This window comes from Mugil cephalus, chromosome 20 (assembly GCF_022458985.1).
Source record: "Mugil cephalus isolate CIBA_MC_2020 chromosome 20, CIBA_Mcephalus_1.1, whole genome shotgun sequence".
NCBI classification, from domain to species: domain Eukaryota; kingdom Metazoa; phylum Chordata; class Actinopteri; order Mugiliformes; family Mugilidae; genus Mugil; species Mugil cephalus.
In genome coordinates, this window is record NC_061789.1 from 21407780 (window position 1) to 21432304 (window position 24525).

At 40.4% G+C, this 24525-nt stretch overlaps 2 protein-coding genes across 6 annotated transcripts; one reads left to right on the top strand and one right to left on the bottom strand.

Moving 5' to 3' along the window:
* Nucleotides 1–362: 362 nt before the first annotated feature.
* Nucleotides 363–24439, bottom strand: tbcd (tubulin folding cofactor D). 5 transcript variants are annotated; one of them, XM_047571708.1, is made up of 40 exons: nucleotides 24351–24439; nucleotides 23965–24129; nucleotides 23836–23886; nucleotides 23637–23734; nucleotides 23405–23506; nucleotides 23159–23305; nucleotides 22814–22869; nucleotides 20773–20905; nucleotides 20189–20234; nucleotides 19879–20011; nucleotides 19608–19750; nucleotides 19471–19531; nucleotides 19257–19331; nucleotides 19021–19115; nucleotides 13978–14134; nucleotides 11384–11441; nucleotides 11270–11299; nucleotides 10940–11025; nucleotides 10087–10167; nucleotides 9926–9999; nucleotides 9671–9788; nucleotides 9370–9430; nucleotides 9265–9287; nucleotides 9153–9184; nucleotides 8989–9051; nucleotides 8827–8903; nucleotides 8597–8678; nucleotides 8348–8466; nucleotides 8165–8256; nucleotides 7692–7832; nucleotides 6866–6949; nucleotides 6516–6674; nucleotides 6265–6403; nucleotides 4186–4307; nucleotides 3830–3907; nucleotides 3661–3747; nucleotides 3490–3577; nucleotides 2835–2944; nucleotides 2662–2746; nucleotides 363–2560 (listed from the first exon to the last, which is right to left on the bottom strand). In XM_047571708.1, the coding sequence occupies exons 2-40, from the start codon at nucleotides 23999–24001 to the stop codon at nucleotides 2546–2548; spliced, it is 3438 nt and encodes a 1145-aa protein (XP_047427664.1). In that variant the 5' UTR covers nucleotides 24002–24129; nucleotides 24351–24439; the 3' UTR covers nucleotides 363–2545. The 5 variants fall into 5 exon arrangements, 4 of the variants coding, with proteins under 4 accessions (XP_047427664.1, XP_047427663.1, XP_047427662.1 ...); XM_047571707.1 differs by having other exon boundaries at nucleotides 363–2557; nucleotides 23965–24427; XM_047571706.1 differs by having other exon boundaries at nucleotides 23965–24427.
* On the top strand, nucleotides 14971–18975 carry znf750 (zinc finger protein 750). The gene is made up of 3 exons (XM_047571710.1): nucleotides 14971–15206; nucleotides 16658–17955; nucleotides 18052–18975. The coding sequence occupies exons 2-3, from the start codon at nucleotides 16679–16681 to the stop codon at nucleotides 18620–18622; spliced, it is 1848 nt and encodes a 615-aa protein (XP_047427666.1). The 5' UTR covers nucleotides 14971–15206; nucleotides 16658–16678; the 3' UTR covers nucleotides 18623–18975.
* Nucleotides 24440–24525: the final 86 nt, after the last annotated feature.

A 24525-nucleotide genomic window follows, 5' to 3' on the forward strand; every position in this document is an offset into this window, starting at 1 on the left:
GGCAATTAAGGCCAGAGCTCCACTAATAAGGGCGACTAACCAGCAGGAGTAGGGTTGTTTCTCCTATGCCAGGTGTTAAGGCCATTTACTGGACGTCTCTGCAGGAGTAACACCTGGGAATAATAGATGCTCTGTACAGACAATATCTCCATCTCAGAGCTGACTCACTCTAGCAATATGGTAAAAGCTACAAAAAAAAAAAGCTTAGTTTAACCATGCGTAGGTACCATCAACAACTGGCTTATAATAATGTCTATTCACTTTTCCTCAAATCACTGCCAACTGCTTAAGATAAGTGGCTACATGACCGTGGTTATATGGCTAAGACAGAAATACTCCAAATCAATGACACAACTGCCGTGTGACATTATTGGATTTATAGGATTTTATTAACAGTCTGTAAGTACTTTGATTGTACAATCGAAATGTGAAGGTACACATAACACGGTACTAAGGGTGTTCATTCATAGCGCGACTTGAGAAATGAAATCAGAGAAATGCATCTTAACGTTGAAAGCAGCTAATATTTTGCTACACTATATTAGTTGGCGCTTACTTTCCAGTAACCTCTGAGCATTCAGTCAATGCAAGGAAAAAACAGAAATGAATGAAAAAAAGACAATCCTGAGGGCAATTAGTCTGACATTAGGCTCTGTGTTCACCTGGGCTGAGTCATCGACAGTGAAAGGGTAACAGAAAACTGAATTTGATTATTTATGCTTCTGTCATGTTGATAACAAACCCTGGATCTCAGAAAAACTGAACAAGCCCTCGCGCTGTCTTCCTGCAGGCCCAGTGACACGATGCAGGCAACGAGGAGGAGCTATAATTAGAATCATTTGCAGTTTCAATGAATACTCCAGTGCAGTGAACAAAGAGAGGTCACATGCTCACAGTTTACAAAGTGAGAAACAACTGTCACGGAACTGAGACGGAAGACTGGATAAGACCTAAAACTATGTGCAATAAAAGTCTTTATTATGTATGTATACTCATTCTATATGTAGTGATTATTCACTGTAATTATTCACCTGGACAAACTACGATGGATGCCACTGAATCTCATAACCAGAACAGTGGAAAGCACAAGGTCTTCTTTCCTAATATCACACCAAACTGATTCAATGAGAGAGCAACCTCCTCCCCTAAGCACTGCTCAAAAAAGGCCACCATTGTGTGTGAAGAATTGCCATGGATACTGCCGGTGAACTGTAAGCCTTTTAGAATTATTAGCATTCCTCTCCGTCCCGAGCACTGTACCAAAGCTGCTCACTTTACCATCAATCCGCCCTGAGAGAAACACACAACCTCTTTCATTAGCAGCTGCAGGAATTTCCATTTGGCTGGGAATTAATTAAAGTCGAATTATGGGTTTCAGCAATATTGAACGACCAAGAAAACATCAACACCCGTGGAGGGCAAGCATGACATGTGGCTTTGTTCATGAGCACGGTAAGAGGCTCAGCCACTTGTCAGAAACACTAACTCGGAAGTTAACGGGCAAGATAACAATAAGGCAAACTGATCCACTTGTTGACTTGTTATGAAGCTATCTTGAATAATTTGATATTTATTCCAAATTCATGACACTGAACAGGAGCAATTGTTTGTACAAGACCACAACTAAAAATCGTAACTGTGTTAAGTTGAAATATGTTGAGATTTATTTTTACCAACCTGTTAGACAGCGCCCACAGCAACGTCCACAGCAAGTCAAACACTGGACATTTTAACCTTATGTTGCCCTGTGTTTTTATCCCACCCCATGTTTTCAAGTCAAAATACATTTAGTCTCCATGGGAAAGGAAGAATCTAGTTAAATTAATCACATTATACACTGCAGAAAAAAATGTAATGCAATATAGTGATTACTAGATTAGCTAGTTTTTGACTTTTGACTAGAAATCAGAACCACCTCATTCCAAAATGCAACAATTGCATCTTTGTCAATGAAGCCATCTGAGACAATGCGTCCACTATCAGGCTCTAATGAGAAAGTCTGGACCAATGGTGACACAACAGGCTCTGTTCCACAAGCAACCAGAGGAGGTTCCACTATCAGGCCTGAGACTCATCCAGCCCCTGGCACCTCCACCGATGCAGAGAAATAAGGTCTGAATGAGACCCGAGGGGAAACAGAGAGTCTCAGTGACATTCCACTGAGTGCGCCAAAACGGCTAAATAGCAACGATTTCTCTGAAGTGCATGCGGGCTCTAGTTTACGTTTCATCTATCTGTTTTGTGCCAGGTACAGGTTACAAGTAAACAGCTTCACTAAAACCACTTTGAAAGGAACATTACACTGTGACACTGTTACGCACAGGAAATTCTAAGAAACATTTCATGCAGGTATGTAATGCTTACAAAACAAGTGAACAACAGTATTTTTTCTTTTCTTTTTTACATTTATTATCTGATTCATGTACTTTTCCACAGATGGACAAACTACGTGATGACGACAGCGGAATGTTTTTTTAATTCTTACAGAATGTTATCCACCTTTGTCATCTCCTGCTGCTTTTACAGCTGCCACTGATCAGGAAACCTAGACAGGGCCCTGCTGATTAAAGAGAGTAAGTTTGACTCAACATGGTAATAAAACACACTCCTATGAATCCTATGAAGGACTTAAACTGAAATTGATGTCAGTTAAATGGTTACCTTGGCAACCAACTGTGGCCTGGGGACTCCCAACCAATCACAAAGCTGATTCCTGTGTGTCCGTACTGTGGCAAGGTCACTCTCCCTGGAGAGGACATCAAGCATGGCAACATTTACACAGTGTAAAAACATTCAGATATGATTTAACAAACACATCCAGTATCACCACTGACCAATTAGTGTCACTGAGTGAAGTCGTGACATCATCCAGCACCTCTGGATCGATGACATCGTCGTAGATCAGGAGCATCTCATACATCTGACTGGCTGTGGTTTTTCTTATCTACAGTCGCAAGAAAAGAGCAGTTAATCTCTTTCTGTTGGTGCTGTTGTTCCGCAAAGAACTGTTCAAAACACAAATGAGGCCAAGGGTCTACAGGCTTGTCACTTTGTGAAGCTTCACTTGAACAAACTGCTAATCTCAGAATGATAACATGTTGATGTTTAACAGTCCCACCCATTTTAGTAATTTAGTGTGTTGTTAAACAAAAGGAGTGGGAGATAAGTGGTACTGAAATGTCCACAACATATTTAATATCAATCCATCCCATTGTCAAAACTATAAATGCCAACCTGATGGAAGAAAAGTCATGGGACCACTATTGACTGGTTAAATCCATTTGGGGACATGGTCATTTTTTTTTTCAATTTATCAAACAGTTGTTGAAGTAACCAACCATTTAAGAGCAGACTAAAACAACAGGCAAACGTAGCATGTTAAAACAAAGCTCACTGTGATTAAGAGAATTTTCCAGATTACAGTTTTTTCTTTTTGGATGTGGATATTAGTGGCTTTTAGAAGTATGCTAAAGATAGGTGTGTACTTACCACAGGGTATGAATGGCAGAGGAGCATGAGCAGCTGGGACAAAACCTTCTTCCTGACCTCACCTTGGAACTGGATCAGCCCACAGAAACTGGGAAACACAAGTCAGCACAGTTAACAGAGACATCAATGCTGTGTATGATGAATGCATTTATCAGTGAGGTAGAGACTTACACGGCTATGCATGCACGCAACTTGGAAATATCTTTAGACTTCTTGAACTCTTTGCAAAGATCCAGAAGGTCCACACAGAACTGATGACTTAGGAAAAATATACAGGATAAGTCAAGGTCTCACAGATGTACACTTACTTAAACACATCTTTTACAACACACACACTCACTTCTCTTGTGTGGTGAAGATTTCAAAGCAGCCATTGGAAAGCATTTGATTGAGCATCTTAAGAAAAGGAATAGACACCCTAAAAAAGGAAAAGAAAAGTAAGGATATATGAGTACATCACAAAAGTTTGAACCATTAATTGTATTGAAATTTTACACAAATTTAACTCAAATTAACATTTCCAACATGAACAGTAAACATCAGCAAGCACACAGCAGAATACATGAAAAGATGATCTTTAAAAAGTGACTTTAAAAAGAAAGTTGACACAACTTTTATTAGTTTACATCAGAAAGGGCCTCAGACTTTACATCTAGCACAGTGAGCACACCGGAGACCATGTGCCTTTGCATGTACCTGTCATTGCGAAGATTGTTTCTGAAGACGCTCAGCATAACGTCTCCAAACTTTGCCAGAGCATCGCTATTGGCCTGAATCCTTTTCAGGTGGTCAAGAAGCGATTGGGAAGAGAAATGCACCTGAATGGAAACAGACAGAAAACTAAGTGCACAATATTGTGTGAATCTGAGCAGCCTTTGAAGGAATACAGCAAAACTGAGCATTTCATCAAACTGCTGCAATAAAGTCCCATTCCCTGACACAACATGAGACAGAAACAGAAAGTTTGTGTCTAATTTCCTCTTCTGCATTTACTAAAATATCACTTAAAACTTTGTTTCGTTGGTTACATGGTAATTTCAATGGAACATATACACTCAAGAAAACTAAGTGTTTCATGTCTCAATAAAACAAGTTAGTAGCTATTTTTCTTGCTTTTATTATATATTTTTTGGCTTTTGAGGGGCCATAGGGTCCATCTGTGTCAAGACAATTCCTGGAAAGTCATTGGATGCTCAGACTCTCTCTGGCCTGTGTGAATGTGCCTGTGGTGTGAGAATGGTAATCATGACCCATGGATCGATGCAGTCTTGGCTGAGTTTCCAGGATATAACCCTGTATAAACATATCAGGCCCTCTCATCTCTATACACCTACAGCATGGAAACACTGGAAGAGCAGAGAAGGAGAGGAAAGCAATATGAGCCCAAGACTGTTTCTAAAGGATCATGTTTAAAGGTTCCATTGGCAGGAGAGTTCAACTTTACAAGCCTCAGTGCCTTTATTAAAGGCTTTAACACTGTTTTTCTTTATTATATCCACAAACACTAAAACCTAAAAATAACCCAAGGACATCGAATCAGTGTGGGCAGAAACTGTTCTGAATGACTGTTTTTAATGGGAGGCGGGAGATTTTGAGTCAAGAAAGGGAAGTAGAGGATAATGACAGATATGGTGCTGAGATAAGTCCGGATCGGTTCTTTGGGCTCAGGTGAAACACACGCTGAGATAGGGTGGAGACGAGTTACTCAGACGTTTATCTGTGATTTTCAGAATTCACAGAAAGGCAGGTGTCCTGCTAAGAGACTATTGTGAGGACACACGGCACAGAGACGTGGCTCCCCCTGCTGGACTAATAATAACACCTCTTAACAATAACAGGAGCTGACTCATTACTGGTAGCAAGATTAATCACCATCCAAATAGTATGAAAATGTAAAAAAAAGAAAAAAAAAAACATTCAGTGCTCGATTCTGAAGGAAGAACATATAAAACTAAAATGACTAATGCTGTATAAATACACATCCCAGCTTGCTAATGAGCTCAACAAAACACCATTAAATGTCTATTACTTTTTAGTAGTTCTTAATTTCATAATAGCAATAAAACCTGAAACAACATCCTTAAGGGCACTATTTCATTACTAACTACACTACATTATGATCTTATTATAACATAATCTTCTCATCATTTTGTGAATTTGGTTCATGTAACCAACATCAAAATTGGGGTCGTTAGTTCATACTTCACTGCAACTGTACTCAACCACAAGTATGTGTGCATGTTCACCGATCAGCCATAACATTAATAACTGCCTAATATTGTGTAGGTCTCTGTTGTGTTTCCAAAACAGTTCCAACTCATCAGAGAATGGTCGTGGGCATTCTGAGGGTGTCCTGTGGTGTCTGGTAACACAATGTTGTTAGTGGGGGACTTTGAGTCCATGGGTTGAGGGGAGGAGCCTCTGTGGATCATTCCACTGATACTTGATCAGTTTGGGGTCCAGCAAATTTGGATGCCAGGTCAACACCTTCTATGTGCTTTTTGAATTGTTCCCAAACTGTTTTTGTGTGTGTGTGTGTCTGTGTCAGGCTGCATCCTGCTGGGTATGACTGCTGCCGTCAGGGAATGTCATCGCTATGGGGTGGGGTGTCTGGTCTGGTCTAGGTGGGTGGTATATTTCTAAGGGGTCAGGGTCAGGGCCAGGGCCAGGTCCAGCACAATGTTATGCTTGATCAGTGTATATATGTGTACTCGTCCTGCAGAGTACTGTTTTACAATACTCTAACTACAACTAAACTACAGTTTCTCTACCTACTGTGGACTCGGTGATCCCTCCCACAGACACGGTGAGCCCCAGCAGGACGTGATACTGATACTCAGGCAATCGTAGCAGCTGAGCAATATACGGGAAAGCTTGGGATGGAGCATTCCAGTTCAGGGATGTTGTGGTCTCACTGAAAGACAGGGGAAACGGATTTTATATAGCAGCAAAACCGGATCAAACAGTCTGGGATAAATGGCTAATGCAGCTCATAATGTTGCTGCTTAAGGGTGGGAGCGACTCACACAGGTAAAATGCTCAACAGCTCCTCTCTGTGAGGTATGTGAGGAACTGCAGGTTCTGTGCTGTGAAGGAGGCGCAGGAAGATGCTGCCAGCGTGGGCTCTGTAGCGATCAATTTTCTCAGCTGCCTGCTGGGCCAGGCAGCACATCATAGACCTCACCCTGCACACGGAGAAGTGGGACATCAAGAGGATGCATCATTCTATTTTTCTATAGATGAAATTATTAATCCATCGAAAAAGCTCAAAGGCAGACAAACCTACTGCCATGTAACTAGTGTTCACTCAGTTCAGTCAAAGTAATGCTAGAAGCATTACATGGCAAATACAATTAGTTTTGTGATCCCTACTCACAGGTCTGGTGAAAGGATCTCTGGAGCACTGCTGGCCACCAGCATAGTCAGGTCCATCAGACTAGTCATTGCTGCCTCTCTCACCCTGGGCGTCAAAATCAAAGAGACTTTAATGTTGCAAAGACATGGTCTGAATCAACTTCACACTCACTGATCAATGTCATAACATTCTTGCTAATAAATTAACATAAATCTTTCCAACTGTGAATTATTAGTGAATTATAGTTACCACTGACAAATCGTGCACACATCAGGTGATACCAGGAGATATCTTACAACCGCCAATGCCACTGAATTTGTCGGTTTTAAAGTCAAATAAGCTTCATAGCTGCAGGGTGTAATTTGTTTATGTGAAATACTGTTCACAGCAGTCATTGAAATGTCACACCCTGGAACAGGTGCAGTGGCAATCGCTGGAAGTCCTGGTTATTGGCTTCTTGACAATTGTTTTACGCAAAATGTACGCTGTAATACGGGCAACGTCATGATATAGATTTCAGAAAGAATGCTGTTATGGTGAAGGTGAAGGCTTCAGAAAAGTTTTGTACAAAAGCAAGAGCAAGAGGAAAACACGCCAGAAAGCAGAGGCTGCCCATCCCACGTTGCAGGGACAAGTGACAAGCCAGGTGACATTCCTGGTTAGTCGTAAGCAAGGTAAGCATGGCCCTGGGCTACTGTTGAGACAGTGTCTGATGTCCCTATGCACAGGGATGGAAAACACCAGAGGCCTCGGGTAGGAGAGCATTCCTCACCCCTAAAGAAAATGAAAATCACGTGTGCTTTTTGTCTTTGTGTTTGTTTAGGTGTGTTGATGGGGTTAAACTCACCAGGCCCCAACGTCCCCTCTGCTGTCTGTTGTGTAGTCATTCATACAACTGAGCAGAGTACCATACACTTGAGCCACATTCTCCGAGCACAGAACAGCGTCTGGGGAGCCGTGAGTGCCAACACCTGTGTTCACACACACTCTGATGGAGGACGAAAATAAAAGGTTAACAAAGAACATATTTCTTGAAGGAACAACAGGGAAGAAACGTGAACTGAGGCAATAAGATAAAAGTAGATTTCCAAAGACATATGCAAAACTCTATTAGTGAAATCGATGGACATGCCATTCAGGTCCTGCGGGTATACGAATATAGTCAGTCAACAGTTTATTTTAGCATGTTAGTTAAGATGAACATACCCTTCACAAGATAAGCCTGCAACTTTAGACATTAATAAATCAATGAAACATATATATAAAAATGGAGATACAGCAGAGGCTGAGAAGTCCATAGCAAAGTATTTAAATACTCACTGAGCAATTGATCTGACTGCATCTCTCCTGGCCTCAATAAAAGTCCCATCTTTCTGGCTGAGAGTGCACATTTTCTGGAGACCTTCAAAGATCTAACAAAAACAAACACATACATAATTTCATCCCTACAGATTGAGGCAGTATATAAAATAGCTTGTGAATGTACACACACTTAAAACACACCTGCTTCAGTTTGCCGTGGATCATAAATCTTGGCAGACAGCCGAGGGCAAGAGCAGATCCACAACAAGTGAACATCTGTTGACTCTTCAGTCCTTCGATGTACTGGGATACCAGGACCTCTTTACATGTGCACAGAAGTGGATACAGACAATAAATGTAACCCAACCCATGCACATGTTCAGATATTCTTCAAATATTTACATGGGACATAGAATAACTTTTGAAACATGGAAACCATATGTAACATACCCTGCATGTTTGAGTCAGGCTGGCCTGTACTGTCCTTGTAGTACTCCTCACACAAGGCAGACAAGGCTGACACCACTGCAACCTGCAAACACAGTAGGACAAAACTCGATGAGCAGTAAACCACAAATAGTCTATCTAAATAAAGATAATTAGTGGTTTCAGTTCCACTGCTTCCAAATGTGCAAAGAGCAGCCATTTTGTTTAATTACTCCCACATCTGATTAGCTTACCATGACGCTATCCTTCGCTCCGCCAGAAATGAGATGAAACGTCTGTATGGTGTCGTCAATAACCCACTGCCAGCCAGCTGAAACACAATGGATACTTTTTTCCCCGATGCTAAACGTTAAAAACAACAAAAAGCTATCAACCGTTGAAAAGAATTTGCTTACCGATCACAGGGTCGTTTTTAAAGGGCATTTTGGACAGTGACAGCTTTTCTATAAGACTGCAAACTGTGGAAAAAAAGTACCTATATTAGTAATTTTGTATTATGGAAAAACATTGTGTTTACGGTCACAATTCATTCTATTTTTGTATCTCCTTTTAGACACACCTGCTGGTCTCATTAGCTGCCCACCGAAACCCCTGGGGAAAAAACAGACTCATTTTAACATGAAAAATACAGTCTAATGTAAACACAAGATTAAACTGATTATTCTGCCTACCTGTATTGTTTCCTTTCATGCAGCTGAAAACATGCAAGAAAATGCAAATCAAAAAGACAGTCTGAGGTAAATTTAATTTTTATTATTACCTTATAGTACACTTACCCTGTGGTGAATGTTCTTCAAAGCATCCACACATTCTGGAGAAATCATGTCCACCACAGCCCTATGGGACAAATTATTAAGCCGAAAAACTAATGATTATTGACCTAAGAGTGCAAATTTTACAAACGAATGGTATTTGTAATTTCAAAGATTGTGCCTTTTACAAAAACGGCTTACACTGTACATCTTCATAGTACATTACCACAGTTCAAGTATAATTTAAAAAAATAAATACATAAATGCATCACAAGTCTAGACTAGGCCCACCTCTTCTTACTTGAAATGTGCACTTTTACTCTACCTGTTGGTTTGAAGGCCCACTTTGTACAGAGCATGTGTGATCTCTCCACATGCTAGGATGGCTCCATGGCGACCATGGAGGTCAATACCCACAGCCATGGGCAACAGAAGGGGTAAAACTTAAAGCAACAAAAAAGCAAGACTGATGTGTTATGTACTTATAATAACCATTAATTACAGGTTTAAATCAGTTTCTGATGTACTTTGACTGAAAGCTTAACACTGGCTGATAAACAGGTAAGGTGACATTGTTTACCTGTTGTAGCCATATAATCAGGCGCTTGAGGTGTCAAGTTGTGGAGAGCTTTGGTGGCAAGCTCTCGGATAACACTGCAAAACACAAAGAAAAACATGATTTAAGCTTACAAACTATCACTTCCGTATATATTTTGACAGCTGGACACTATAAATACATACCCATCCCAGTGGTTGATCTTCATGGTTATTAAATGGTCTATCAAGGATTTCGTGTACTCTGGGAAACCAGCTACATAGACACTTTGACATAAAACAGAAAAAAGTCAGCTACACAGACAATGAATAAACATTCTGTAACCACTGTGGGGACAAAAATGTGTAGCCTGCTTTAAATCATTCCTCTTTGGGCAGTTTAGTAGTCATACCCTTAAGGAAGCATCTTGATTGATTTTCATAGTTGAAATGTTTGCTCTGTTGGTGGTGACACATTTCTGCCAATGGTGACAATTCTTGGGAGGAGTTATTCCATGCTGGTTTTGTGCTTCACATTTCAGAGAACGGTTCTGCTGTTCATACATTTAACCATAGCTTTGTTTGGGAGGTGGGTATTGTAGAGATTGAATGGCCATAACTGGGGTTTAATACCAACATCAGATTTGCAATACATAGCTGTTTGTTTTAAAATGACACACATCTGGGTATTTTAATAACAAGGCACCCTGTAACAACCTCAGCACACAGTGCTCCTCTGACCTGGAAGTATTTTTCTAACTAATCAAGCAGAAAGAAGTTCAGCCATGAAGCTCACCGTGTTTTAGTCTGTCACTTTAACATGTGTCAAGACATTTTCTACCAGTAGCAACATACATAACTGCAAATGATAAGGAAGGAGCTACATTCACAAAAATCAATATTAAAATATAAACATACTCCACTATCTGTTGCCACCTACTTCATCACTACGTTGTTAAGAAAAGTGTGGTGCTTACTAGCATTTGCAGCAGACCATGAGTAGTTCATGATTAAGGAACAGGTTCATAACAATTGTCATTTTAAACAGATTGTTTCTTACCTAATGTTCAGATAGCAGTTATTGAGATTTCCAACAGCAAAGTAGTCTGCTGCTGTTAAAATGTCAATACCATGAGGAAATGTCCCCTGTTGAGACACAAGTAAGCAGCACATTATTTGAAAGTGGTATATATATTAAGTAAACATCTTAGAGAGTCTTACAGAGTCTACTGGTAAATCAAGCGTTTGCCCTGTAGCCGCGCTGGGAGGCTATGTCTTTGCCTCAGAAGCTTTCACTAAGAAGACAAGTTTGAGCATGACCTGGATCTTTGGCAACAAATAAGCTTCAAATCACAGCAATTCTGTTCAAGTCGTCAATGCAGTCACAAACCTGTCTGCCGACATTTTCCTGGAAGGCAGCCTGGGACAAAAAGAGACACAGAGTTAACTTCTGTCATGCAAGTGTAGAGTTTAGCATGAATATGATGTTAACCAGAGAACTCACAGAGGCAGCTCTGCGGCAGTTGACATTTCGATCAAACACAGCTGTGATCACCAAAGCACTGTGGAGAGAAACAGCATGGGTTGGAGAAGATAAACCTGATCGGCTTTGTCCCTTTGTTGTTTAACAGTTAAGTATTTCAGTGTTTATTTCCTAGACAGCATTGTGTAAATAACTTCCAGGTTTCAGGCTAGTGTCTTTTACGGCCGTACCTTTTTTTATGTTTGTGGACAATGTGCACATACATTAAACAGTGTCAAAGACACATATAGATGTGTGCATCAGATTTAGGTAATGTCCATGTGTCGTCCGAAAATAAAAATACAAAAACAACATCCAACATAGACCCACGGGTCTACATACATTGGTCAAAAACACACAAACACTATACACAGAATAATATATACCCACAGACAATGTCATTTCATTTATTGTATTACTTTTCTTTACATTGTTCTGTTCTGATTTACTGTAAGTTTCTGAACATCTTAATATGTCCAGAATAACTGAGTCAGATTAGGATGCAACAATGTTACCAGAAAACTCATGTGGGATATAATGCACAGATTCCTGGAACAGACCGTTAACGCAACCACAATACCACTAACCATGATTACCCTGAAACAGTACAAGCTGTGTATACTGGTGTTCTGATCTCAACATCTCTCCATTCAAAATGTAATTTAGGCTTCTGTGCTAAGCGTTGCAGGGGTTGCACACCTTGCCTTAAAACAGCAAGCTGCAGGCACGTAGATTTATCAACTGTCTATCCTGGCTTTATTTACTACCCCTGACAGGAGGGCTGGAAAAGAAAAACTATTTTTGATTTAACTCTAAATTATGTCTACTAATGCTACAAATAATTATATTACATTTGTTTATGTTAGACGTTAGAAGAAATACAGCTGTGTGTGTGTGTGCCTGCAAGTCACTTAGTCCCATTTAATAAATGTGAGTTTTCAGTAAAATGCCATCAAGCTGTGATAGAGCAGGAATCAGCTTGTCTTAGTATTGCTGGCAAAGGCCGACCGAAACTGACAGAAGCAGGCGAAACCTGGCAATCCTGTAGGCTAGGGAAAGGGAGGGTGTTGTCGCGACTGCTGATGATAATTTGCAGGGGTTCAAACTGACACTGCAGAGCTGGTCTGCACAGTCAGAGGCCACAGGCCCATACATGCAAGCCAAAAGAAAAGAGATCAAGGATGAGGCAAACCGTTACTGTTGACAAAGCCTCAACATGTATCACTGGATGATGTTGCACTTCTCTACTGAGACTGCTGATTCATTAGTTGCTAATTTTTAGGCTAGTCTCAGGCTCTGATCCTGAACATTTTGCATTCTCGCATATAGGCTTTGTAACAACCTGAAAACAGGTCCAACTAAAACTCTTTACTGACTTACAATGAAAAGAAGAAAATATATCATTTCAGTCACATAAGTCAAAGTCACTTGACATACGCTCTTTAATGGTAATCTAATCCATGTCAGCCTCATCCTTGAACATGTACCTTGGACACTTTTACGTAAATCTTTCTAAGTCTAACACTTCGTAGCAGGTCTTAACTAAATGTTGCCAGTTTAACATAAAGGCTGGAGCAACACCAGGGTAAGTATGTACAGACCAAAACAACACACGTTTCAGAAACAACTCTTTTCGCTCTTGCAGTTGTTTTTGTGACTCTGTTGTATGTCTAACTAAAGCCTAACTAAAACAATATTAGTGGAAAATGGCCGATGGATGCAGCCAGCAGTGTTTCACATGCCATGGCTCATTACATTTGTGTGCGAAACCCAATTTCTGTCAGAAACAGTCTGATTTACTAGGAGTATATTCTATAAATATTTAGTGATGGCTGACTGAAAATTAAATAATGCTGTTCATCATACATAGATTCCAGAAAACTAATTTTCCTGTCCAACCCAGAGGTGATAAGAATATCTATCTGTGATCTCCAGTAATGAAATTCTGACAATATGAAAATACAAACAAATTGCCCAACCCTGCAGCCAACACAGATGTGTGTTGGTTATGTGGGGACATGTAAGAGGCACAGAAAAACTGGTTTGAGGCAGTAAACAGCTTAAAGGCAAACTGTGCAACTTCCATGCAAATCGTTAATAAAGTCAATCATAATAAAGACATTAAAACTGAGCTGCAGTTGTGTTTTAAGTGTCCACATCTCGATTGTAGCTCTTCATTTTTGACTTCAGAATATACACTGAGTTTTCATTTTTCTCAAGTGGATTTATTATACAGCATTATGCAGAGATGTTCAGCCCGATTCCCGATTTATTAAGCTGCATTACCTGTAAATGGGTGCGCCTATTTAGATTAGATTAGTGTATAGGGTGCAGATTTATTCATATTATATATTGTATATGGCAACTCACTTTACATTTAAGTAAAACACAGCTGGTATTTTGAAGCTGACCTAGACTGCATTTTCCAAACAGGAAAGGGAAGAGAATTTTCCTTTGGAGAATAGCAATGTATTATTACATCATAAAGTAGACCAATAGAGATGTGGTCCTCATGTAGTGTAGCAGAACTCTATGCATGAGAAGGTTTGTATAGGTAGGGATGAAAAGGGGGTTACCTAGCAATTTGAGTGACAAAAGGGTTCAGCTCCTTGGGCTCATAAGCCCTGGCAAAAGACCAGCACACATAGCAGGCAGCGTCTCGCACATTGGAGCCCACACTGCATGCTCCTCTCTTTTCCTCGTAGGTCAGGGACTTGATGATGAGTGGCACAACTGTAGGCAGAGATGAGATTACAGCTTTATAGCATTTAAAGATGACAGCTATATGAAGAACGCATGTTAAATATACACTATGTCATGTTTGTGATGAGGAGAGCCTCACACCAAATGATTACGCGTGTGTGCCAACTGTATTGCTTCTTTAAAATAGTAAATAATCAATTTCTGATGAACAGTTTATGCTACACATATAGTGCACCGGCACACTGTGGTAAGTGTTTCATATTGGATTTAAATTATGTTTAAATCCATTCTTACCAACCTTTCTGCAGCACTTTAGTGAATCAGAAACTGTTGAATGTTCGGTACAAAACATTTCAAAATTATTATCAACTAGAAAAACTTGAGTGCCTCTGAGTATGCAGCACAATGGCTGATTATCAATTTCAAAACAATTCCAAGACAACCTGAACTGAGGCTTGTTGTGCCTGTTCACAACCATGTTATGATAAACAGCCATTCATGAAGTGGTTCTTTTCATGTGACATCAGGTAAATGATAGTTGCAATTTGTAAAATATAAATTGCTCTTTTAGGAAAGAATAAAAGAATATTGTTAACAACATAATAAATACACAATCCAAGAGTTGCAGCACCAATTTTGCTCCCCAGTATGCAAATATCAAAGTGCTAATGCTAGCTTGTTACAGACCTTCACTTGAAACTTTATGTACACTGACAGTCAGAATGAATCCTGTATGGCTATTTACTCAAAAATGAAAGATGGTGCCATAAACAGGAACATAGAATAAAAGCCCCCACCCCTCATGTAAATCATTGCTTGAGGCTTGACTAATATCAGGTACATCAGTGTTGCCTGAGGGCCCTGCTGTTTGGGCTGAAGCCCCACCCACTAGTGAGACAACACCTCATAGAGAGAAACTCACCACGCAACAAATATCATACACGTTCACCATCAGACAACATTCACAAACGCACTCTTAACTCTCAGCACATACTGCATTGAAGCTGGCGTCCAGAACAGACGCTGTCGCTGGCTGAATCGTGGAGCAGTTTTCTACAGGCCAGAAACTCAAGAGAAGGCGCACTTGTTTCATCTAGCGCAGGTAATTGTTTTTCTTTTTCTGTCTTCTTTTACGAGACAACAGCATTAATTTATAGATTCATTTATTTCATAGATTGTCTGTCATTGTATAAGACTGTCAGTGATTTGTAATGTTGCTGTTCACCAGTTTATAGGTTGTATTTAGATCTCAGCATTAATGTGCACCTGTTACCTATAGATCTCAATCAGCCCCTGCTCAGACTGTCAGACTGCAATTAATGCACACGTCTTTACCTGGTCACTTCAGACATTTCACTGAACAAATTTAAAACACTCATACAGACAACAAGGCTTCTAAACAACTTTATACAAAGGGGTCTCTAGATTAAAAGAAAGAAAAACTCATCACCCTAACAAGTAAGATATAAATGTACAAGAATGAAAGGAAAAAAGAAGGTTTTAACAGGATTATATGTACACTGAAAACATATTAAAAAGAGGATTATGGAATGAATTTCAGTCCTTAAGAAAGGAGTGGCTTCACATGCTACTGCAGTTCTACAGAAACTTGAGTGACAACTTCTTGCGACAGCACATGACAAGCTGGTTCCTCCATGCACGCCCAGCAACACTGAACTCACAGCTTTAGGTGATGTTTCATATCGCAAAGTGAACCTCAAATATTTCAGATGCCACCCGCTTCACAGTTTCACTAAAATAAATTATTTCAACGATAATTACTTGGCTGTACCAGCCCTATATTACATGGAAAATGATTACAACCACTTCCAGTACCAGAGTTGGTTAGATCATCGAATGATGAATTCATCCTGCAGGTGTAGTCATGGGAAGCAGATGGCTGGTGGTTCCCACGCCGACAGCACAGAGTTTAGTAAGGTTGAGAGAGAAAGGCAAGTCTCTGCATGCCCTCCAGGTCTGTACTAGTAAGTGCGTTATCTGCCTGCCCAATGCCTTAATGGCTCTCTACCTTTATAGGACAGAAGAGTGAAGCAATATCAAAACGTACAGGGAAACAGGTAGATCAAGCAGGCATGTTTGTAGGTTGGTGCCACTCAACCAAAACCAAACGAACATGACTGTACCCATGCAATAGTTTGGATATATTTTTGCATACTGTAGATGAGTTTTTATAGTGACCTAATTCTCAGTTTGGTATCCAGACCAGTGTGAAGTAGCACTCACAGAAATACATTAGCCTTAGGGTGCAGTGTTTTGTGCAGCCAGAGATTTTTCTGGCCGAGCAGCTAAAGAAACACTCCACAAGGAACATTCTAATGGCAGCCACTCTCCACCTGAACCAGTCAGACAACTTTATTTGCTTTATTACTTGACAAGACAGCTCAGTGACAATCTGTGACAAATTCTGCAACAAAACACCAACTGCTCTTATATCCTTTAGCCCTACTTTTGCAACTTCAGTCCAAGAGACACCTAAAGAAATAAAACCATTACTATTTCCTGAAATGCAATGTGCTAAATTCTTTTTTTCAGAAAGAGCGCATTACAATCAAGATGGAAACTGCTCAGGAGCGCAAGCCAAAAAGACCCCATTACATTCCCCGACCACCAGGCAAGCCCTTCAAGTACCAGTGTTTCCAGTGTCCTTTCACTTGCAACGAAAAATCCCATCTCTTCAACCACATGAAATACAACTTGTGCAAAAATTCCATCTCCCTGATGTCACAGAAAAATGGGCAAACGCCCCGACAGATGAAAGCAGTAGCAAAAGGGGTCCCTGTCAAGTCTAAGGACTGTACAGACTTCCTCCCACCAGCTCAGAATGACAGTCCGGACAAACAGAAAGGTGAGGAGAACACAGCCGAGAGCAGAGATGACACAGATGAAGTAGATGTTGGGTGTGACAGTCCACGCAATAAAGACAGTCACAGCGTGACGAAATCAAACACAGTTGCGGAGAGTGAGAACAGAGAGAGCAATGAGACCAAGGATCTGCCGCGCCCGTCTGCTTTCTCCCCTGTCACACCCAACCGTGATGGAGCAGAAGCCTTCAAGACGTCTGTGCAGCAGACAGAGGATTCACAAGCTCCTGTTCCCGCTTTCAACCACCCAGGCTTCCCATGGTCTAGGAGTACGCTTTCGTCATCCATTCCCTTAAAACCATTTCCTCCTCTCGTGGTCCCAGAATATCCTCCTTATCTGTTGCCTGACCGAGCTTTGTATCAGCCATACTACGTCCCTGGCAATCACCATGTGAATGAGCCCAATTCTCCATCTTTCCAGCCAGAGTTTCTGGATTCCCAGAGGTCTATTGTACAACAACCCATCGGTCCATCTCACACTTCACCATTTGCTCCTTACTCATACAGATATTGCCATTCTCTTCACCCAGGGCCTGGTCTGCATTACACCCTCTATAGGCCCCATGAGTTTGCCATGCCGATTGCAGGACCCAGATATAATCCTTTGGATTTGTATGGCCCAAATCTCAGCCCTAAGGATTATGACTTATACATGCATCCACGTCTCAGTCAAAACCACCCAAATTCTTCCATGCAAGAGGACAGCCACAGTGGGCAAAATGGAGAGAAGGCCACAAGGCTGAGCCCTAAAGAGGGCTGCTCAGCTTTGGGGTCTCCTGACAGACCCAGTCAAGCACACATTATCCAGAGAGCCACAGAGGCCTCGCAGCACAACAACATGGCTGTGTCACAGGCCGCTCCCCAAACAGGGCACACAACTACAACTGAGAAAGCGGTCAAAAATGACTTAAGATACGAAGAGTCTGCAGAAATCTTGCTACAGTTGGGAACTCAGCCTGCTGACAGAGGGTAAGATTAATTCCCAAGAATTGAGCAAGACTAGAATGTATTTACAGTAGTGGTATGGTGTGTCTTTAACTTTCTGTTATGTCCTGTCTCTTTCAGAGCAAACGAGAGTAGTGAACATTCGTCCACGTCTGATTTTGAGTCATACTCCAAAACTAAATCAGAACAAGATAACATGGATGGCACAGACAATCTGGCACCCCTTAACCTCTCCACAAGGGACCAAGACAACGAAAAAAGAGACTACACAGACCACAGACTGAGGTGCTCAGGCACTATGAAATTAAAGGACAATGAGTTGCCTCTGAACCTCAGTGTTCGAGCTTCTCACATCAGTCCCATACACAGCTCTGTTGGGAGCACTACAGAAGATCCTGACAACGAGCTGGGTGAAGAACCTTGTGATCAGAGGCAGACTGCAGCTCTGGCACTTTGCCAGCTATCTATTGCAAGCTCTGCAGCTCCTTCATGCGACTTCAGTGCTGCAGACGAGCCCTCAAAAGATTACGCAGACTCTGGCTCTCCTAAGAATACTAAGCAAACTTCCAGGGTCAAGGTAACAGGTATAAAGAGAGGCAAGAGTGGCCAGGATGCAAATAAATGCCATAGACCAAACAAAAGAGTAAAAACACCTGGGAGGGCTCTCAGGAGGAGGCCTCGTTGTTGCTGATACCTACATTTTGACTGCTGTAATATTTGATGATATGGACTGATTTCCTTTAATATTCACCACTTCAAGTATCAACATGAAAATACTTTTGACTGTGGTGATTAAGCTCTTAAAGATTTATTACTCTAGCAGTGGAAAAAATGTTAACAGCACTGCCACAAGGTTATATGTAACATGTGAAATGCAAATGCCGATAGGTGATTTTATGTATTGTTCTCAGACTTTTTTTTTAAAAAAAAAAAAGAAACTTGGACACATTTCTAATGTATAAAGTGGGTAATGGAAAATATCATAGTGTTGTGTAAATATAACAAATGTTAAATAAAGACATAACAAAAAGTCCATTCTAACTATCTATCTTTTAATGACTGTTTTAATGCAAATGTAAATTCACATACCATCTGGCAATCTGGAAGGCAGCAACAGTCCCCTCCGTCCCAGTTCTGCCAATGCCAAACAGCCTCCATGCCAAGCATTGTCTGTTTCCTGGAAGCTACAGTAAAAAAAACATATGTAACTCAAAGAACATGTTAGTTGACTATGGGGCTGCCTGAAAAAAAGAACAAAAAACATAGAAAATGGTAAATGGCATAGTGTGACTGAGACAGTCAGTGTTCCCTAAGCATTAACCTACCTGAAGCAGTCCAGCACTGATCCAACCACTTCATCTGCCAGCTCTTTGGGAAGCCTCCCAGTCACCCTCCCAATACTGAAGGGTTAGACAACATAGATTATAGTAACAGATAATCTCTTTAACAAGACTTGCTTTACATAGTTTATGTAACAACAAATATGACACTGATATCAACAGCTAAGATCTTCCAAGTGTCACATTAAGTGATTATTACCCCTTTGCAGCAGACCAGCGCACAATTGTTTCCTTATCTTTCAGTCCCACCAGCAGATGCTCTGTAAAATTACATGAGGATTAGAATTTATCACATATTTTAAAAAGTGATTTGTTTGAGTGTAGGGGAAAACTGACCAATAACAGTCTCCACTTCCTCAGGAATGTCATAGTCATCTTCTTGCTCTTGTATCTCTACTTCAGGAGTCACAGCAACATCGGTTGAAATAGATGAGGAATTAGAAAGGTTTGCAGCTAGGGAGCGACACCCTCTCTGGTACCTAAAAACATCAACATTAAGCTCTTAAAAGACTTATAACAAGAAATGGTTACTGAAGAGAGGATTTACTTTGTTTCACAGCATATTTACAGAGACCCAATTACTCAATTGCCTGGTACAATGTCTGACCTCCAAGCAGCCAAACGCGGCTTCAGGAAGATGAGGCCAAGCCTCTGGATTAGTTTGACACCCAGCTTCCTCAGCATGGCCTCACTGCTTTCTGACAGATTTTTTTGCTCCAAACACTGCAGAACTGTAGCAGCTGGGAAACAACCATTCCCAACACAAAGACATGAATATCACATTAATAGAATCAATATATTTTATTATACAAATACAGCTCCTTGCTAAGGATTTGCAAGGAATTTTCTATTAAATTGACCTCTACATTGATAAAGTATTTTACTGCCGATGACCAAAACACAAAAAGTAAGCCTACCATACGGTAGGAGGTCATCTCGTTTTCCATGTTTGAAAAGCTTTGCCTGAAACCCATACATAAAAACACAAAATTAAATTAAGATAACGCAGAAATTAAGTGACAGGAGTAGCGTTTTGGAAGGAATTGCTAAAAGCAACATCTACACATCAGGTACAGTTCCAAAGGGGACGCTTAATAAACATGTTATTCAAGTTTATGTGCCAACGACACAAACGTAATACACTTGCTCTAGGGCTGTATTGCACAAAGGGGTTTGAAAATACCCTCCCTATTAATAAATATTTGCAATTAGGTTGGAAAAGTGGATTTCATTCAAAGTAGTACTCTGAGCGCCGTTGTGATTTGTGAAAAATGGTTTAGCTTAAAGGAGTGGATTAAAGTGCCATAAGTCACTTGAAGCAACAGATCCCACACATGCAGCAGGTGCATTACACACCTGCTGAAACCACACCGGGTATTGTATGAAACATACCAATCATGTCAGATCTTGTAAATTACCCTCTGCAGATACTAATCCAACACAGCACAAAGATAACACTCCACACACACAGACAGGTGTGAATGCAACACCACAGTTTTACCAGAGACTGCAGAGCACCATCCAACACCATAATGTCCCTCATTGAATGGGCACTGGTCTGGGATATAGTGGCGAGACTCCAGTCTAAAAACTCTCCGAGGTGCTTCTGCTTCACATCAGGGCGTGTCATAAACCTGTATGGTCACAAAAAGGAAGACAAGAAAGCAATCCAATGTGTAGTGTGGATAAACAAATGCTGAAAACAGCAAAGACATTCCCAGAGCAATCTTGCCCTCTGTTGGCTAAAATCTAACAACAAAAACAATACATAGTCTTACAACAAAATCTGAAGCAAATACAGACACTGTACATTGACATCCTGTGTGTATGGATGTTATTGCCAATATTTTATTAATTACAAGCAATTCAGCTGGTAACATATTCTCTCGATGTAATCATTTTATTTTCAGCCTAAATGTGTATATATAAAAAGACAGAAAATTTGTAACAAATAGGGATGGATTAATGATACTCGGTACGATAACAGCACCAGTGCTGAGGCACGTTAGTGACAAACCGAAAAGCAACACAGATTTCTGTGTCACTGTGTGTCAACTGTGCAAGACTAAGATTTCTTCATCTTAGTTGTATTTATATTACTGAAATTAATATTCTGTTCAGCTTGCATAACATGCCTTAAAAATAAAAAGGCATAGTCTTTGGACAAGGTTTGCATGTTTTCCATTCCTTAAGCACAGGTAACCATTTCAGATGTACCCCTTTGGCACCGGTTTCGGATAAAACCTTAACGGTACCCATGTCTAGTCACAAATGTAAGTAAAATAATATTTCTGCATAAAAATTACTCAAAACATCAGTGGATTTTCCCACAAGTCCTGAACGTAGACAAAAAGAACCTAATCTAATGAAAAACACAGAGGTATATCATATTTATGTATTTGTTTATTCAGAAAAATGTGCCAATATTACATATTAGCGATGTGCAAAATCAAGTGCACCTCTAGGATTACTAGTCAAGGCCAAATTAGTGAGACTCAGGTGTAGTCCAGTGCCTCGTTTTGTTTCAATAAATACATTTGTCAAATTCTAGCCTTAACAATACATGTTTGTAGAAGCAAACAATGGCACAGACAAAGGAGCCATCTGCTGTTGATCATCAGAACGCCTACACAGGAGTGGCCGATCAGCAAAGATCATGACAAAAGGAAGACACATAATAGTCTAAGAAGTCACACAGAAGTCACAAGCCAGAAGACTACTGGGAAAACATTTGGTGGACAAATGAGACCAAAGTAGAATAGTTAGATTTAAATGAGACATGCATTTCCACATCAGAACCTCATCCTGTCCACAGAGGGATGGCAGAGTACCATTATGTTAGGGGAGGACCGCTCCACCCAAAGGGCACTGTCCTTGTTTACAATTCTCCTCTGCCCACTTTTCTGCAAGGCAAGTTTAGCCCAAATGTGTGAGGAAACCCACCAACATCTCAGAACTATAATGGTTCTGTGCTGAGTAATGGGCTAAAACTTCTCCAAGCTGTTGCAGACGACTGATCAGCAGTCACCGAAACCATTTAGTGGCTGTTACTGCTGAACAAGGTGTTCCCACTAGATACTAAACGGAAGGCTTGACAAACATTTGCAGTTCAAAGATTTTGATCTTGAATAAAATATAATATTCATATTGCATTTCTTTGATTGGGTTCTTTGTCTACTTTCAGGAGTCATGTGTATCTGTTGACGTTTTGTGTCAACATTCTGAGGGGTCCAAGTTTGTTTAAGCACCACTGCTAATGTGCTTTTGTTTCATATAGAATAACTGCCCTTAAGTACAGAAATAACAGAGAATGTAAGGAAAAGTAAGGTTCATTTCCATGTCACCTGCACTTTAAGCCAATATTTCTCGACGGAACATTTTTTGCTTTTTGATTCACATGAATTTTTTTGATTATACTGACTGATTAGGAACAGCTAAATGTGTATCTATTGTGGTTTATTCATTTCATATTCTGCATTGTGCATGTAAATTGTGTGTCACTTGACATGTAACTGATTTGTATGAGGTGTTCATGCACTTACTTTGATACCAGTACAGATGCAGCATCCCTGGGACTGTCACTCACAACAAGATAAAACTGTAAAGAAATATCATCGCATATCATTTGGAGTAATAAGAAAGAAATTCAGATACTTTGATATTGAACTAATGGTTTGTCTTTCGAAGGTATTTTTTTGTCATTTCAGTTTGGAGACAGAGACATTCTGATGATTTGTCTTTAGTTTTATAAAGTAGAATGCTTTGTTATGGTTTATTGCCATTTTGAATCACCACAAACATCTTTTTCGAAATCTAGACACAAAGGGCAGTTTCTCTGACTCAAACAACATTACAGAATTATATCACTCTCTATCCACTTAACATACCTTGGCAATAGCTAGAATACGGTCCATGATGGATTCTGTAGCTTTACCACCCTCTGATTCAAGATCACCATCCAGACGAGAAAGGTCAAAGGGTATGAGGCACGTCATGGACATCCACAACAACAACATGTAGCGGGTTTCCCAAGTCTGAAATGGGTAGATGGTAGAAATATATTTAAATGTTTCACCAACAACTGCTAGAAAAGCCTGTGTCATTATTTTCATCTTTGAATGACTGTGTGTCACCTCAGAGTCTGTGGCATCCTGCTTGGACATCAGGTCTAAAACTGGCTGGACATCGGCCACCTCATGAGGGAAAAGCTGCATGAAGATTTTATAGCCTCTGACCTAACCAGAGCAAAACAAATACATGGTCCATAACAGTGCTACTGAATTAGTGTATGGCTGTGTATGGCGTTATTCTGTATGCTACACCAACACAGTAAGGAACAAGCAAATGTGAATGTTCCTGACTGACCTTGCACAAGATATAGAGAAACTTGAAGCACAAATGGACCAGTGAAGATGACGACTGTTCACCCCGTATTATTTCTAAAATCGTGGTCAACATCCATTCTAACAGAAAAGAATTTAGAGTCAACCATTTGTGCAGCCTTTAATTAATAAAATACAGTACAGTAGGTGACTGCATTTTCATTTAGTTACACATTGCGTACCTAAATGTGGGTCCAACAGATGAGGCTGCTCTTGATACCTGTTCATTATTACTGCGGGGGAAGAGAATAGATGATGATTTAAAATCGCTTATTAAAGAGTTTCCTGTACTCCGTAAATGACTGCCTCACCTAAGAACTTCTGTGTCGCAGATTCGCTTGCCATCATGTCCCCGTGGACCTGGGCGAGGCTGGAGATGAGAGCACGGATCTCGTCGCCCTCACTGAAACCGCTCAACACACAAGTTTTTACAATGACGTCCGCCTCCTCTCCTTCACCTCCGGAGCTCCCGTTCTCTGTGCCCAATAATACCATTCTGCTAGACGTCTAACCACAATGAGTGCCTAGCTAGCGATTATTAGCTTTAAAGCTTGACAAAATAACTGATGAGTAACTTGGCCTTGGACAAGACGGAGTTTGTGCAGTATATAGGATAGCTATAAAGAGTATTTCATCTAACGCGTGTTAACATGACTAATTACAGCAGCCAAGATTACATTAATTCCGTTAAACAAACCTGTGGCGATATCGCTCACAACTGTACGGATGCTCCAATACTCCTAAATGCAGCGCGTAGTTTAGCTGTAGCACTTGAGCCCCGCCCCGGTACGGTAACCGAAATGGATCATGTACGTCACGTGATATACCAAGACAATTTCTGTTTTTTATTTCTATATATAAACATATTAATG

Bases quoted from the DNA above. Each gene is read 5' to 3' on its own strand.
- znf750 (XM_047571710.1), top strand. From the start codon at position 16,679: ATGGAAACTGCTCAGGAGCGCAAGCCAAAAAGACCCCATTACATTCCC. The intron at 17,956-18,051 runs GTAAGATTAATT...TGTCTCTTTCAG, and splicing joins ACTCAGCCTGCTGACAGAGG to AGCAAACGAGAGTAGTGAAC.
- tbcd (XM_047571706.1), bottom strand. From the start codon at position 24,148: ATGGTATTATTGGGCACAGAGAACGGGAGCTCCGGAGGTGAAGGAGAG. The intron at 9,185-9,264 runs GTAGGCAGAATA...TTTTTTCCCCAG, and splicing joins CATGAAAGGAAACAATACAG to GGGTTTCGGTGGGCAGCTAA. The intron at 9,052-9,152 runs GTGTGTCTAAAA...TTTTTTCCACAG, and splicing joins GCAGCTAATGAGACCAGCAG to TTTGCAGTCTTATAGAAAAG.